At 35.4% G+C, this 14859-nt stretch overlaps 1 protein-coding gene across 1 annotated transcript in view; it reads right to left on the bottom strand.

Annotated features, from left to right (window-relative positions):
* The window catches only part of CDH12 (cadherin 12), a 203462-nt gene that overhangs the window by 114810 nt on the left and 73793 nt on the right, over positions 1 to 14859 (bottom strand). The window contains exon 3 of the mRNA XM_071736637.1: positions 6346 to 6640. Within this exon, the coding sequence (XP_071592738.1) occupies positions 6346 to 6640 (295 nt within the window). The remainder of the gene's footprint in view (positions 1 to 6345; positions 6641 to 14859) is intronic.

Genomic DNA, 14859 nt, shown 5'->3' with positions numbered 1-14859 from the left:
TGCCTGCTTTTTTGTTTGTTTGTGTTGATTTTTTTTGTTTGTTTCTTATTTCTATTTTTTTATTTCATGTTTTTGTGCAGCGCTCCTTATAAATAGGAATAAAAAGGCTATACAACTACAACCTCCCTTTCCTTTTCCTAAAACTCACCTTTCTCTACAATGGTTATAAAACTTAGTTGATAAGTTCAGTATCTGTTTCTTTTTGCAATTGAAAAAAAAAAAAAAAAAAAAAAAAGAAAAAGCCAAAATCTATAATTAACAAAGCCACTGAAATGTCAACTGTGATGGGTAAAATGCCATCTGACATAGCCCCTGAATAGAGAAGGGAAAAGAAGTGATGGGACATTAATTTTTCTGAAAAGTGGTCTGTATGACCTCGGGCTCTAGGTCTGACCCAGGAGCTGGAAGAGTCTGTCTACTCTGTAATAAAATACCAAATCAGAAGACATGTGAATATAGCCTTGTGAGGGAGAACTCATTACAGTTTTGTGAAGGGAAGCCACTTTTCACAGAATCTGTAAAACTATTTGATGAATCAATAAGTATATAACTATAGATTACATGCATAGATAAACAGTATCTAAATTTCTAAAAAGCTTCCAGCAAATTTTCTAAGCAAAGGTGCTTAAAAATTATAATAATTTAAAAACCCCAACAGCTTAAGAGAGAATATCCCTTTCTAAGATAATGTCCAAAAATAGAAAAACCCTCAGAAATAAAATGGTAGGAATACATTGCAAGTCTTTATCTGACAGGTGGATTGCCATTTCACTTGGATCTGAACCGTCAGTAAAAATGAATATATAAACAGTTGACAGCTTGACAAAATGAAAGCTTGACTGCAAGGTGCCACAGTGGAATCCTAACATAACATGTAACTGAGAATAGGGGATATCACACTGGGAAATACAAAGTCAGAGGCGTGGGAGAAAAATACCTTATCGGTACTGCACAGAGGTGTTTTTTGTAGCTTGGTGACCTATTAAAACTTGATATCACTGTATAAAATCCTCCAAAGTTTTCATCTCAATGATAAACAGTAGACAAAAAAGGGGGAAATTATTGATTTATTAGATAATGGAGATTAGACACGAGAATAAGCAAAAATATTCAAGATATTTTTGTCTTGAATATGATACCCAATTACCTTCATTGCATCCAAGGACTCAGTAACACCAGAAAAAAGCATGGAAACCAGGGTAAAGACAGAGTGGCTGAAACCAAGGGCTGACAGATTATATTGCCAATTAACTCTCCATAAGTGTTCGTAATACCATTCAAAAATAACACCGGCTTTTACAGGTTCCCAAAGTAATATGTTCTGCAAAATTTTGGCTATGCTTTTGGAATTCTTTAAAAATATATTACCAAAAGCTAGGAGTCTCTATCAAGGGAAGTATCACTCAGTGTTTTCGCCAATCCTTTATAGTCCTTCCTTTCCTAAACTCTGCTTGCTATAAGATTCAGACTAAACTCAGACACACAATAGTGAGTTACCCCTAACCAGAATCCCTGCCCACAAGTTCATCAGGCTAGATTTCTACATTGTAATACCTTCACATGAAACTACAGAGATGGATACATTAAATATATACTCTATTTGTGAATGTGTGTGTATATATATAAAAGCCTCTGTCAATGTTTAAGTATAAACCAGGGCTTAAATATAATCCAATTAAGTAGCCACTTCAGAAACAAAACTGACAGTAGACTGTCTGTACCATGAGAAGCAAATATACAACAGTCTTAAGTAGCTTCCTTGCACCACAGAGGATATACAATAAAAATAGCCTGATATAGACTCTAGTACCCTTTACCATGTTAGTGTTAAAACATAGTGTTGCAGTCAGGGCAGTTTCAAATAGAATATTTAAGCTTAAACAGTAATACAGCTATTTAACGTGAACATACTCCATTAGTTATTAACTAATAACCAAGAAGGCAGTATAATTGCCACAGTGATACAAAGTTTGTAGAGACCCTCAAAGCAATAAAGAGTTAGTCTAGTGGAAAGGGATGAAATGAAATTGCCCAGGAAAAAACCATATGGAATCTATGTTATGGAATTGATAGGTCTAGTGCAGCCAAAGCTGGTCCATGTATATGCATAGAGGAATAATGGAAATAGCATAGAAAACACTCAGTAGATTGTGACAGTAGAAGATGGAAAATTATCACGTGATATACATGCATGAAAGAAATGCATTAAAAAATGCCAGTGAATTCCTGTGTACATTTTTATGTATAAACATGCAACATGTGTAATAAGATCTTTTGTTCAGTGTGTGTTTAACACTGGTATGCCCCTACTCTCAGTCATCTGGTCTGATAGTTTTAGTAAGGAGATAACCTTGGTTTAAGCTCATGATATACTTTCATGCTTACATGAGCTATATTGCAACAGAATCTGGCACAGCTGCCAGAAATGACAGCACAGTTGATTAAATTGTACTTAAGGACAGTGTTTTTTACCAATGCTATCTTAAAAATGGGGAAATTACAGCCCCCCTTTCATTCTTCCTACATAAATTTCCATTTCTAATTTGTTCTACATTTTGGAACTCACATGAAATTAAGACAACATTTTCAAATAAAGATATTGATAAAATCAACTTAATAGCAGAAGAACAAAATACTAGGAGTCCAGTCCTTAAGCTTTCATAAATTTCTTCTAGGCATAACAGCATAGCAATATATGTTCTTAAGATATTAGTTCTGCAGTGTAATCTGACTCTATCTACTGACTTGTTCTGCAGAGAATTTCATATCATTGTCCTTTCCAACATAAATTCTTCACCACAAAGTATTCTGCATCCCATGTACTCTGTGAGCAACACAGTGTCAACTTTGGAGTTACCAATATTCTCCCACAACAATATAGAAAGTATGCACACTTAGAAAGTATCAGAAATAATGGAACTCAAAAATGGGTACAGTATGGATACAAGTTAGTCATACAAGTGAGTAACCATAGGGCTTTTCTTGATAGTATATTTTTTTTTATATCTGTGATTGACCTCTCCATCACACATGAGCAGATTACACTGTGTGTATGGAAGAAGCAAGGCTGCTGGCCATGCAAGCTTCTAGCCTAGAACAGGTAGGCTTCCTAGTTTATATGAAGTTTTAGAATGGGAGGATACAGTAAACCCCTTGCTAACATTGTACTTTTTAGGAAAAGGCATATGAAGTAATTTGGCTCCTGGTAAACAATGCACCACTAAATGGCAATCCTAAAATTCTCTCTTCTTCAGAAAAAGTTAAAAGTTATACATTACCGTAATCTTTTAACAAGTTGCATTGATAAAAGGGAAAATAAAAAATTCCCAGTGCACAGAAAATGTAGAAGGAATTTTAACAAACCCTCAAAGTGCATTTGAAGGGAGAAATTAAATCTCCACCTAAAACATGCATAGAAAATAACACAACAATTTTCTTAGGAAATCTGTAATGAAAAACTTGGGTATGACAGATATGCCTAAATCATATCTATATCCAGGAAACCAGATGTTGAGGATCCTACAGATTTCCATCCTTTTGTACCTTTTCTAGAAAAAAAAATCCCCAAGGTCCAACTTTTTCATTGACACACAATTTTATTATAATTGTGGGTGAGGAACTCTGAATCAGGAGACCAGTGCTGTGGCGAGATTTTTTTTTTTTTAGCCACCAAAGCTTCAGTGACAGCAATTAGTATAATAGCCAAAAATGTTGCAAAACTGAGAACAGTACAGCCGTGAAAATTTTTAGCATGTGTGAGGGAAGGAAACTTTTTCCACAGACTTCCCAGACTCACACAATCCTCTCTTATGGCTGCAGACTATAGTATCTCAGGAGCACTATATACAATTCACTTTATTTCACTGTCCAAATGAAATATATGCTCTGTGTTTACACTGGGTGTTAGATCTTGGGGATTTTATTAGCTAGCCCTGTAGCCCTCAAGTGCCCTTTCAACATGAACTGTGGCATCCAAATTCTGCTAAACTTTCCATAGGAGTGTCATGCAACAGTGAAAGATGGAAAGTCACTTGTCACAGGAACAACTAGTAAGGGGGGGAAAGTCATGCTGCAGTCCATTGCCCACAATGGAAACAGCATGCATGCAGTTCATAATAAATACTGTTGCAAAAATACAGTAGGTGAAGTTTAGAACATTTGAGAATTGAAAATTATCAGCTAGAAACTTCAAGTGTAAAAAAAAAGAGATAAGAGGCAGAGTTTATCAGGGTTTTTACCTAAGCCAAGACATCCTTATGCTGCACAGGCTAAAAAATCAAAGTGATTTTCAACTTTAGCCTTAGGCAGTGGTAGGTCTACACATCTGTATCGGTGCAGCTAAATGCCACTGATGATAGTGAGCAGTAGTTTTAGATCCGCTGAGAAATCTATGTGTGCAAAAGTCTACCCCGAAAAACCATGGATAAAACATAGCAAGAGAATGGAGAGACATCGGAGAAGGCACAACCTTGTGGTACATCAAAGAGGACAAAAGGCAATTTTTGATATTTTTAATGATACGTGAATCCGTATATGCTGTGTACATGAATCTGTGTACCCAGCTGATTCTCATTTAGTCATGCAACTCCTGTTCAACGTAACAGCCACAATGCATGGCACGCAAGCATTTCCGCTGCTACTCCACACACATATTTATGAAAATAAAAAAGGAAGATAAAAGGAAAGCAAGCAAGTGAAAGAATGAATGTTTGCATTGCATTCCCCTGTGTAAATACCATTATTCATTATTTTTCTCATTTCTTTCTGATCAAGTCCTGAAAACAATTTAACAACTAACATTAATCTACTTATGAGAAGATTTTATTCTGAACTTGCCACAAATCCAGACTTGAGAATATACCAAATGTTTCCCATCTTTAAATAATATAACTGTAAGTTGTATTGCTAAGCATCTCTATAGGGACAACAACTGCAGTGTACCTATATAGTGAATCTATAGATGCAGCTCTATGGATGACTATAGCAGACTCATCTCTACACATGTATAAGATCAGTATGATCTTATACATGCATATCCATGTATAATATTTTTTACCCTGTTCTACCATTTTTATCATAAAATTTCAAATAGTAGTTCATTAATTCCATAAAGCATGCTTTGTGGAATAAAGATAAAGATACGGAATAAAGATAGCTAGTTGCCTCCTGCATTGTGTTTCAGAACATCACCCTCTGAACTGCACAGCTGAAGGGGCAAGAGGATCTCTACACATTTCAGTCAGAAAACTTCCAAAACTGTTAGCAAGTACAGGGAGTACTAAATGACTAGTACTGGCTTGGGAGAAAGCAGTTTAAGAAATAAAATGGCAATAAACTGAAACTAGCACTGGGAAGCTAAAGTCTTCCCAGCCCAGAATAAATTAATTTCTGCTGCCCACAGGGAAGCCCAGAAGTGCCACCTGGCAGCAAGACACAAGCAGTGTACTTGTATTGCAGACACACTGCTCCAGACCACTGCAGAATCAGCCATCGGGCAGAGGGCCCATTTAGTCTGTTCTCCTGCTCCAAATTCTTCCGACAAAAACCTTTTCCAATGCTTCAGTATCCTTACTACAATACCCCTTTTTTTTGAAAACTTTCCATATTTCCAGTCAGACTTTTTTTTTTTTTTTTTTGAAATACACTGGAGCACTTAGTATTTTCTTGGACATTAGGCTTTTGAGACCAGTCTTGCTAGTCATCTTTAAAATTATCTTTGATTATTACTCTTGCATTGTAGAGAAACCCACATGAGGGCAGTTGTTACTTTCAACACTCAGTGTAGCAAGACTTGAATAAAGAATTGTCGCTTAATTCATAATTAGGGGATCATGGAAGTGCTGCAGGAATTGTAACAATCACAACGATAGGGGCAGTCAACATCAAGATGCTGTTTTACCATCTAATTCTGTACAGTAAACAGCCTTAACTAGGAAGAGAAGGGAACACACTTAATTATGTGAAATAAGAGGTTTGGAGGTACACAGAGCTACTGGACTTCAGCAGACCTGCCTTGAGTGTTTTGTTTTTTGCTGTTCCTGTCATCAGAGACTTTGACTCAGAAGTAGTAATTTTGAAGAACGAGTTTCTAAATAAGCTAAACAAAACAAAACAAAAACCTAAAACAAAACAGTAATCTGTATATTCTGTATATTTTTCTAAGCACACACAGAGAGATCTAATAAGTTCTAGAAGTTATATTTTCATTCATTTCATTTCATTTCTCCTTCCTTCCTCATCAGGAACTACACATTGAGACAATTAAATAATATGCAATGAGCAATTAATTAGCAATTAATCAGCAATTAATTAGCAATTATCAAGTGTTAGAAACTTCTTACTCACCTACTGGAGACATTTCTGGGACACTGGCAACATAAGGCCCATCCAGGAACTTTGGCTCATTATCATTAATGTCCTGTACTTTGATGATGAACTCTGATTCAGGCTCTAGTGGTTTCTTGGTATCAACATCCACAGCCTGAGCCCGGAGTGTGTAGAAAGGTTTTTCTTCTCGATCAAGGCTTCTTATGGCATGAATGTCTCCAGTGGTCTCATCAATGGTAAAAACCGTGCCAGCACCATCTCCTGAAAGGGTATACTTAACAGTTCCCACTCCCTTGTCCAAATCAGAATGAAGCTGGAAAAAAAAAATTGGAAAAAAAAAAAAAAAAAGAGGAAAGTAATATTATCAGCTTTTTCTAGGCTGTAAGGCAGTTATAATATTTTTTTCTCTTCTTTAATAAAAGATAATAGAGGAACCAGTCTTATGAGTTTTTAACTGCATCTAAGCACATGGAAAAAATGCAGGTAGCATATTATCTAATTTCTTTACCCCATCCATTACTCAGCACTGCAAACATTCAAAAATTCTATCTCCTTTCTCCCATTAATATTGTTCACTACTAAAGCTGAAATGAAGCAGGTGTTCAGATTTGTTAAAAACTGAAATTTGAGACCAAGAATTGGAAAACACCAATAACCACATCAAACATGACATGGCATGAGATAATACAAGCTCTTAGACGTTTCTGTCCATTTGATCGCTGTCTATACTACTGCAGTGTGGCCATAAACACAAGTTCAGAATCAAGACATTTTGAAATCAAAATAAAGTATGATGAGCTTCTTTCTCAGATGCCTTCATCTATTTTACACACCCATTAAATACATCTAAAAGTTTATAATAGATACTCAAGGTTACATCACTGATTCTGAAATAGCTTTTAAAATATTTACCCGCTTGTCCTATCTAATGAGGACTGGATAGATCCACTATAATGGACACAGGTTGGAATGGAGTTTTCAAGAGTAAATTCCCTTAAGCAGTATAGTAAAGCAATTTATGGATGTAGGCTTTATTTACATGATGTACTGCCCAAGGTGAAACACAATAGAGGAAACATGAGACATGAAAGAAGATTATGTAGAAAATGGATTACTGAGAAACTAAATGGTTTTGGTAATGGGGCAAGAAGCTTAGCCACAGAGAAGGAGGTAAAGGCAATTATTAACATTTATAGCTATTGCATTGAAATTGAAAATAGGTCCTTGTGACTGAGGAAGAGGTCATGGTTTGTGAGACAAAGCGAACATGGACATAATCTTTTTTTTTTTTCTTTCTTTCTTTTTCACTCATCATTCCTGCTCAGTGAACATACTAGATTTTGATCTTTCATCTAGCTGCCCCCTGCATGTGATTTAAAATTATCTTTCCAGTCCAAAGTAAGACATTTTGCTTCTTGAGCACTGTTTCATTGTGGAAAGAATAAAAAGAAGTTAATTTTTTTCCTCCTGGGGTGTTAAATATTTCTTACCTTGCAAAATGAAAAGACAATACAGCCTGAGATAATGAATGTCTAGTTCTTCCTCATCGACTTCATTTACGTGGCTTACAAGTTTCCTGCTGTTCCATTATACCTTGCTCAGTTAAAACTTAGTATTTTCCTTCCATTATTAGATAGAGACTTACAGACACAAATGAAGTGGAAAAAAACATATATATAATCAAAATTACAGTAAGACAGCTCAAAGAACAAATGTAAGAACTTTACAGAGGGAACTGCACCTTTTTCTTACTCATGTCTCTGTATCAGATAAAATACCTAGGCTTTATTGCAAAATCTGTCTTATTCCATACTTCTGAAAGTAAGAATATTACAGAACAAAAGAATGTGGTTTTAAAGCAGGGGTGTGTAAACAGGGAAGCATGCCAAGAATATTGTCTCCTGTCATCTGATTTGGCACTAAAGATGAGATGGTTGAGTGTCTTTCTGATTGACAACTGAAAGGTTTATGTTCAAATAGTAGAAAATCAGGCTGCATCAAGTGCATTATTTGAGTGCTAGGATTATACCAGAGAGAAATAATTATAATTGCTTCCCCAGCTAGGGAAAAAGTTAAAAAAATATAACAATACAAAAGCAAACCAATGGATCCTAAGAGAGAGGAAGAGTGAAATAGAAAGACAAGCACATGCATAGCTTTTTTCAAAAGTATTGGAGCATAAAAGCTTTATAACCAGCAGCATTAGCAATTCTACAGTTATAGATGTGTTTACTGTTCTCCACAAATATCACTCAGCTACTATAACATAGGAACCATTCAATTGATTTAAGTAGAGTTGTATTGCTTTGCATTAGCAGGGATCTCTCACATTGTATATGTTCATCAAACCATGCTGATCTGATTTCAATATAGGCCTCCTAGATGTCATTGTTGAACAATGGGCAAATGGATGCTTATTGGTAAAACACCTTGAGTTATGCAATTGCTAGGACAATTCAGCATCCTGAAGTGTCTCATTACTGTAGGAGAGGAGCTGAATGATTTAATTTAAAATTAACCAAATTCTTCAATAATAAAAAGCATACAAAAGTGAGATTTGGATGCAAGAACAGAGAGGGAGGAACTAGCATAAGCTGGACTTGCAAAATGCTAGAAAATAATCCTGACTTTCAATGTCTGAAAATTTTCAGAAAACAGTTTAGGTTAAAGAATAAGTGCTTGCTAGTGTGGCTATGTCTTAGGTGTTAAAAGCTGTATTGCACTGGAAGAAAAGACATTGTTTTTAGGTGTTGAAAAACATATAGAAGATTTTTGAGAGACTAGCTTTTCTGACACAGTGTTCCACAGTAGTTTTGCTTTTGTATGCCATTGGTTCTTTTTGCTTGTACTTATTTTCTAATTCTTGCTTCTCTATTTGAGCAAAACAGCGATGCAAGAGAACAAGTACTCAATTTGTACCTATCTCCCCTCAAATGTGTCTGCATTTCAGAACTACTTTAATTTACTGCAACAGGGTAGTACAAATTATTGTTTTCACAAGGTTTTTCTTCTTACTGCTATATTTGTCTGTAAATCTTGTTTATTAAAAATGACACAAAGGTTTGGAAATAGAAGCGATTAATTTCTACATTTGCTCAAATCTGCATTGCTATTTTCACTACTTAAGTAGCACAGTTTAGTGTCAGATCTTTGAGCGAAATCTGCCCTCCTAAGTGTAAAATTATTTCTTGTAGCAAACTCCATTAATGCAGGAAATCATTAATATTTATTTGTGATGGTAGATTAAGATACATTATCCCATAATTGTTGCTAATGTGTACAAACAATAAGACACATGGCAAAGGAAATCACTGGTAAAAACCAAGTATGAATAACAAGATGGAGACTATTGTGAAATGCATTGCATAAGTCTATGGGGAAGCAATGACAGTGTTCTTGAATAACATCCAATACTATATGCCAGATTCATTCAGTCTTCAGATCTAGCAGTCTGCTTCATCCTATAACTAGCTGAGAGTAATGTTACACCACTGAATTGGTAACAAAAGCACTACAAGCACACATAGGAAATACTATTTATTCAGTTGTTCAGGCAGTTGTGTCCAATTTGCAACAAGAAGTATGATTAATTATATTGTAAAAATAAATTAAGATCTTATGATTACAAAAACTCAGTGTTATTAACCCTGTGTCACTTTGAGAATTCAAACATCTGCACAAATGATTTGATAATAGATACGAAACCACAGGAAAGATCAAGAAACTCTCTAGTTAATCTACTTCTAGAAATGCTGTATACTCCTAGCTAACTTCAGCTTCTTAGTAGTATGGATCAGAAGGAATTATTCCTTGGGGGTGATTTGGTCCTCAGTATTCTGTGCATCTGATTCTCAACTCTACATCTTCTCTTTTCTTAAACACTTCAATGGCTTGCAAGAATGAATCTACAATGATTTAAAAAGCCAAATTTTTTAATTCTCAGACACAGGCAAACAAGTCAGAACCAAAAGAAGCTGAACAAATTGCAAGACAGTTTAGACTTAAAATGAAGTAATCACTGTACCCTCTCAAAACATTAAAAATTAGGGCTATGGCATTCACTAGGATTACTGATGTTCCTAATTTCACAGCAATATATACATTAAAAAGTTGTTTTCTTTAATTTACTGGTTGCTTCCTTAATTCCCCATCCATAGACAATAAAATGGTAGAAAAGGAAGAGCAAAGGTTGTAAATGTCAAGGAATATTTAACATCCCTAAACTGATATATTCATTCTGTGATATACTTTCAGATATGTATTATTCCATCACCAATTTCACAGGCTGCATAAAAAAAATCACTGTTAAATTTATTTATTGCTAGTATATCAATTCAAATGCTACATAGTGGTGCAGATCTGGACTGAAAACACTGTTAAAAGTGCCACTATATTAACCCTTCCTTATATGATCATCAGTACCAGCTATTTGTCCTATATGTTTATCTTCACATAATTTTGCATTATGCAGTTCATTTTAGGACCTTGTTCTATTACCTCCTCTTGCTGTATCTACTTCCAAGTAACACAGTTTGCTCTGTAACCACTCTTGTAGTTTCTCCCCCTGCTCCTTGTTGGGTAAGATGCACAGTGAAAACTGCTTGGGAAGTCAAAATAGCTAGTTAACTCCAGTATTACTTAAGATTTCAACCATGGAATAATGTCCTAAGATGAGGAAAATTAAAAAAAATTAAGGGAAACCTTAAACCACGGTTTATTTTCTTTATTCCTTCTTTGTCATCTACTTGGGCTTTACGTGGAAAATATCATTAGCATCAGAGAACAGCTCATGTACCAAACCCAGTATAATCAATACATTAGAGTCCTCGTTTCATATAGTAATGGGTCATATCATTTATGGACATATTTTTCTGGAGATTTCATTTCCCATGGAAGATGCAGCTACAGCTATATGGTTGCATGACCATTTTTTTTCTCTCGCTGGAACTGCTCTACTGCTGCCAGTGGGAATACCTTTGTGTGGAGCTAATTGAATTCCCTTGAACTTTTTTATATTGTACAGTCTCATCGTCTCATCTAGTTAAAGCAGCTGAATAGTTTGCTTTTGTAAGCCTGTCTCTTCTTCAAATAGTTACAGAAAAATCAAACTTCCTACTGGAGTTACTATTCGGAGGAGGCAGCAAGCTCTATGAGGGACAGTAGCTATGGAACAGCATACATTTCCACAACAGAACGACAACTAGAAGACATATATCTCCAACTGTGTAGTCACAAACATCTAAAGGCATAGTAATCATTAAGCCAGTTATTTCCTACTTTTAAGCAGCCCCTATTGTAGAAAAGTGTGGTTAGGGGTTTTCATGTCAGACATGACAGGATACATTGCCATAGAGACACCTGTCGCATTACCCAGTGGTCTACCTATGCTGAAATCTTCTCTATCTCAAAGATTATTATAGTAGTTTTTTTAGAAATTACTTATTAATATGCTACTTCTAAGTACTTTAAATGGGAGGTCTGTCATTTTTTTTTTTAAAGAACAAGTTTCCTGCAGTTGGAACATAAATAGAAAGACCGTATCTGTAGAGTCTTCTCCTTTTTCTCTAAAGACATGTTGAAAGAGTATAAGTTTAAGTCCATTGCATTTGGAGTGGTCAAAGATATTAAACTGATTATAAAAGCTTAAGCTGAATTTGACATTGATTGGAACCTTAAGTAGCAAATAAATCTTCTGCTGTTTCACTTTTTATATATATCAGTATGGTCTTTGTTTCCAGTCTGATCATAAGGCATTTTAGCGCAAAGGCCTAAATTCTGCTGGGACTGATTGAAGTTTCTTCTTTTGATCTTTCCCTTAATACATTGGTTTGTTCTGTTTTTCAAATATTTTTCTTCACTAACGGTATTGCAAATTAATATAAAAATTTGCTTCCTCAGGTATTTAAATTTAATGTTAAATTCAATACAAAAACTCGTTCTGTGAATCACACTTGCACTAAAGCACTGTCAGTTAAGTTGTCTCCTTTTGTTTGATAATGGCACACTAGAACAGGTAGGGAATGACAGAGCAGAAAGATTCTGCCTCAACTTGTCTATCACTGTGACAAGGCATACTATTATAAACTATTTGACCACTTCTTTTTCTAAATAGGAACAAAAGAGTCTTAGTTTGTGTCAGAGGTGAAAGACATTAATTTTAACACATATATTACAAGGACAAGTTTATGGTATTTATAGGCATAGAATTTTAGAAGCAAACCAGAATGTCTTCTGAATTTTTAATCTCCTTGCCTTAATTGAAATTGACTGAAAAAAACAAGGCAAACAACATAATAAAATACAAAAAATGCAAAATAATCAGTCATGAATCAATAAAGCTCAGTGTCTATAGGCTATAGGAATGGAAGGAACAATAGAAAAGTTGAAATACTACTTCTGTGCCCAGATGTCTCATTTCCAAGAAAGCACAAACATACAATCATAGAAATCTAGAATGGTTTGGGCTGGGAGGGACCATCTAGTTCCAAACCCCTGTATGGGTAGGGACACCTCCCACTAGATCAGATTACTCAAAACCCCACCCAACCTAGCCTTGAGCACTGCCAGGGATGGGGCCTCCAGAGCCTCTCTGGGAAGCTCATTAGAATTTTCTCCTACTATATAATATAAATCTCTCCTCTTTTTGTTTTAAGACACTTCACTTTGTCCTAATGGCCTTGTAAAAAGTGTCTCTCCAACTTTCTGTAGGTCCCTTCAGGTACTGGAAGGACACCATAAGATCTCCCTGAAGCCTCATCTTCTCTAGGCTGAACAACCCCTACTCTCTCAACCTGTCCTCATAGAAGACATGCTCCAGGTCACTGATAATCTTCACAGCCCTCCTCTGGACTTGCTCCAAGAGCTCTTTGTCCTTCTTATGTTGGGGACTCCAGAGCTGGACACAGTACTCCAGGTGAGGTTTCATAAGACCTCAGTAGAGTGGGGGGATCACTTCTCTGACCTGCTGGTCACTCTTCTTTTGATGCAGCCCAGGATACTACGCATGTCTTTAATTTTGATGAAACATCCAAACTGGTTTCAGGTTAAATATTCTTTGGACGTGAAACTCCAACTTGCTGTTCATTTACTACAGTGTTGAGATAAACTTCCTGCAACAGTGGTTGAGGTCCAGGTAGAACTCAAACAATAATGCAATAAACAGCAGTCCCTCCACCTTTTCAAAACTACCTGCTGATCTGATCATTTTCTTTATTTCAAGGACTAATGAAATACTGGTAAAATAGAAGCAGTGACTTCTTAACAACAGAGTGGAAACATGAAAATTTGTAACTTCAATGTAAGTAGATCGAACAAATATTAAAGCAAATGGGATTTATGAAGAGCTACTACAGAAAGAGGAACAGAATTATGTTTTTGAGGTGGCTGAATTAATGTGGTCACTCTGAAGGAAGAGGAATGAAAGCATTTAAGGAGCATAAGCCTTGCAGTGCTGCATGTTCATCCCCTCCTGTATCATGATGTCTGTATTGCAATAACACCATTTCATACTCTGACAACTAGAACCAGAGTTGGAAGCTGGGGCATACTAGAAGAGTGTGAAAGCCCCAGTGAGGAAAAGGCTGTATTACTTTCAAGCTGCCTTCAAACCAGAAAAAAAAGTATTTTCATAGCTGGCAGTGACATGAAGTTTATTTTCTCTTTCAAAGTGTTAGAAATAATAGTGATGGAATCATCCTTAAATTTTTTACTCAAGCAAATAAAACTAGGCTCTTAAAGAACAGTACCAGTCATTCCAATAGAATGCATATGGGGTGCTATATATGCTATTAAAACTTAATGAATTAGAGAATACAATAAATAAAACAAGTAAATTGGTAAAATGCAGAAGAGTGACACACTGAATAGCTTGAATTTTCTTCTACTTTGACTTACAGAAAATTATTTTTGCAGTATTGTAAAAATAAAAAATAAATCTCTTTTAGTGAGGTCTTTTAATTAATCAGCCTTTGAATGGGATAAAAGGAGGTTTTTAAGACAAAGGTAAAGTGTCAGATGGAATTTTTTCTTCAGAGTTGGATTATTTTTAACAACCAGCATTTATATTGCACTATGTAGAATTGAACTGAATCACATAAATCCTCTCTATATTTTAGGTGATGGGTACATTCATATTTCACATACCATTAATTTACACTGTGAAAGAATATTGGTATGCTTTCAATAGAAACATCGTACTGCTAATATGTCCTAATAAACAAAAGAAAATCATCTTCTACATTTCAAGCTGAAATTATTTCTGCTCAAATGGAGCAGCTTAATTGTAAATCTGAACAGTGATTTTCTCTACTGGATTGTTTCAGTGCTACTTTTTAATAAATGTATTGGGTTTCCATGAAGGCATATGCCAGCTGTAGCACTTACTTGCAAGATTTCTCATGTCATTAATTGATAAAGAAAAATGTTCTTAAGGAACAGCAGAGAATATAGTACAGTAAGTAAAGAAATTAAAGAGCTTCATAATTTGGAACAGAAACAATCTGAGCTGTGGTAAGATCTGTTTTCTCTATCTGT

Source organism: Heliangelus exortis, chromosome 2 (genome assembly GCF_036169615.1).
Source record: "Heliangelus exortis chromosome 2, bHelExo1.hap1, whole genome shotgun sequence".
Lineage (NCBI taxonomy): Eukaryota > Metazoa > Chordata > Aves > Apodiformes > Trochilidae > Heliangelus > Heliangelus exortis.
Note: the sequence above shows the minus strand (reverse complement) of the source record. Positions and strands in the feature narration are given on the sequence as shown.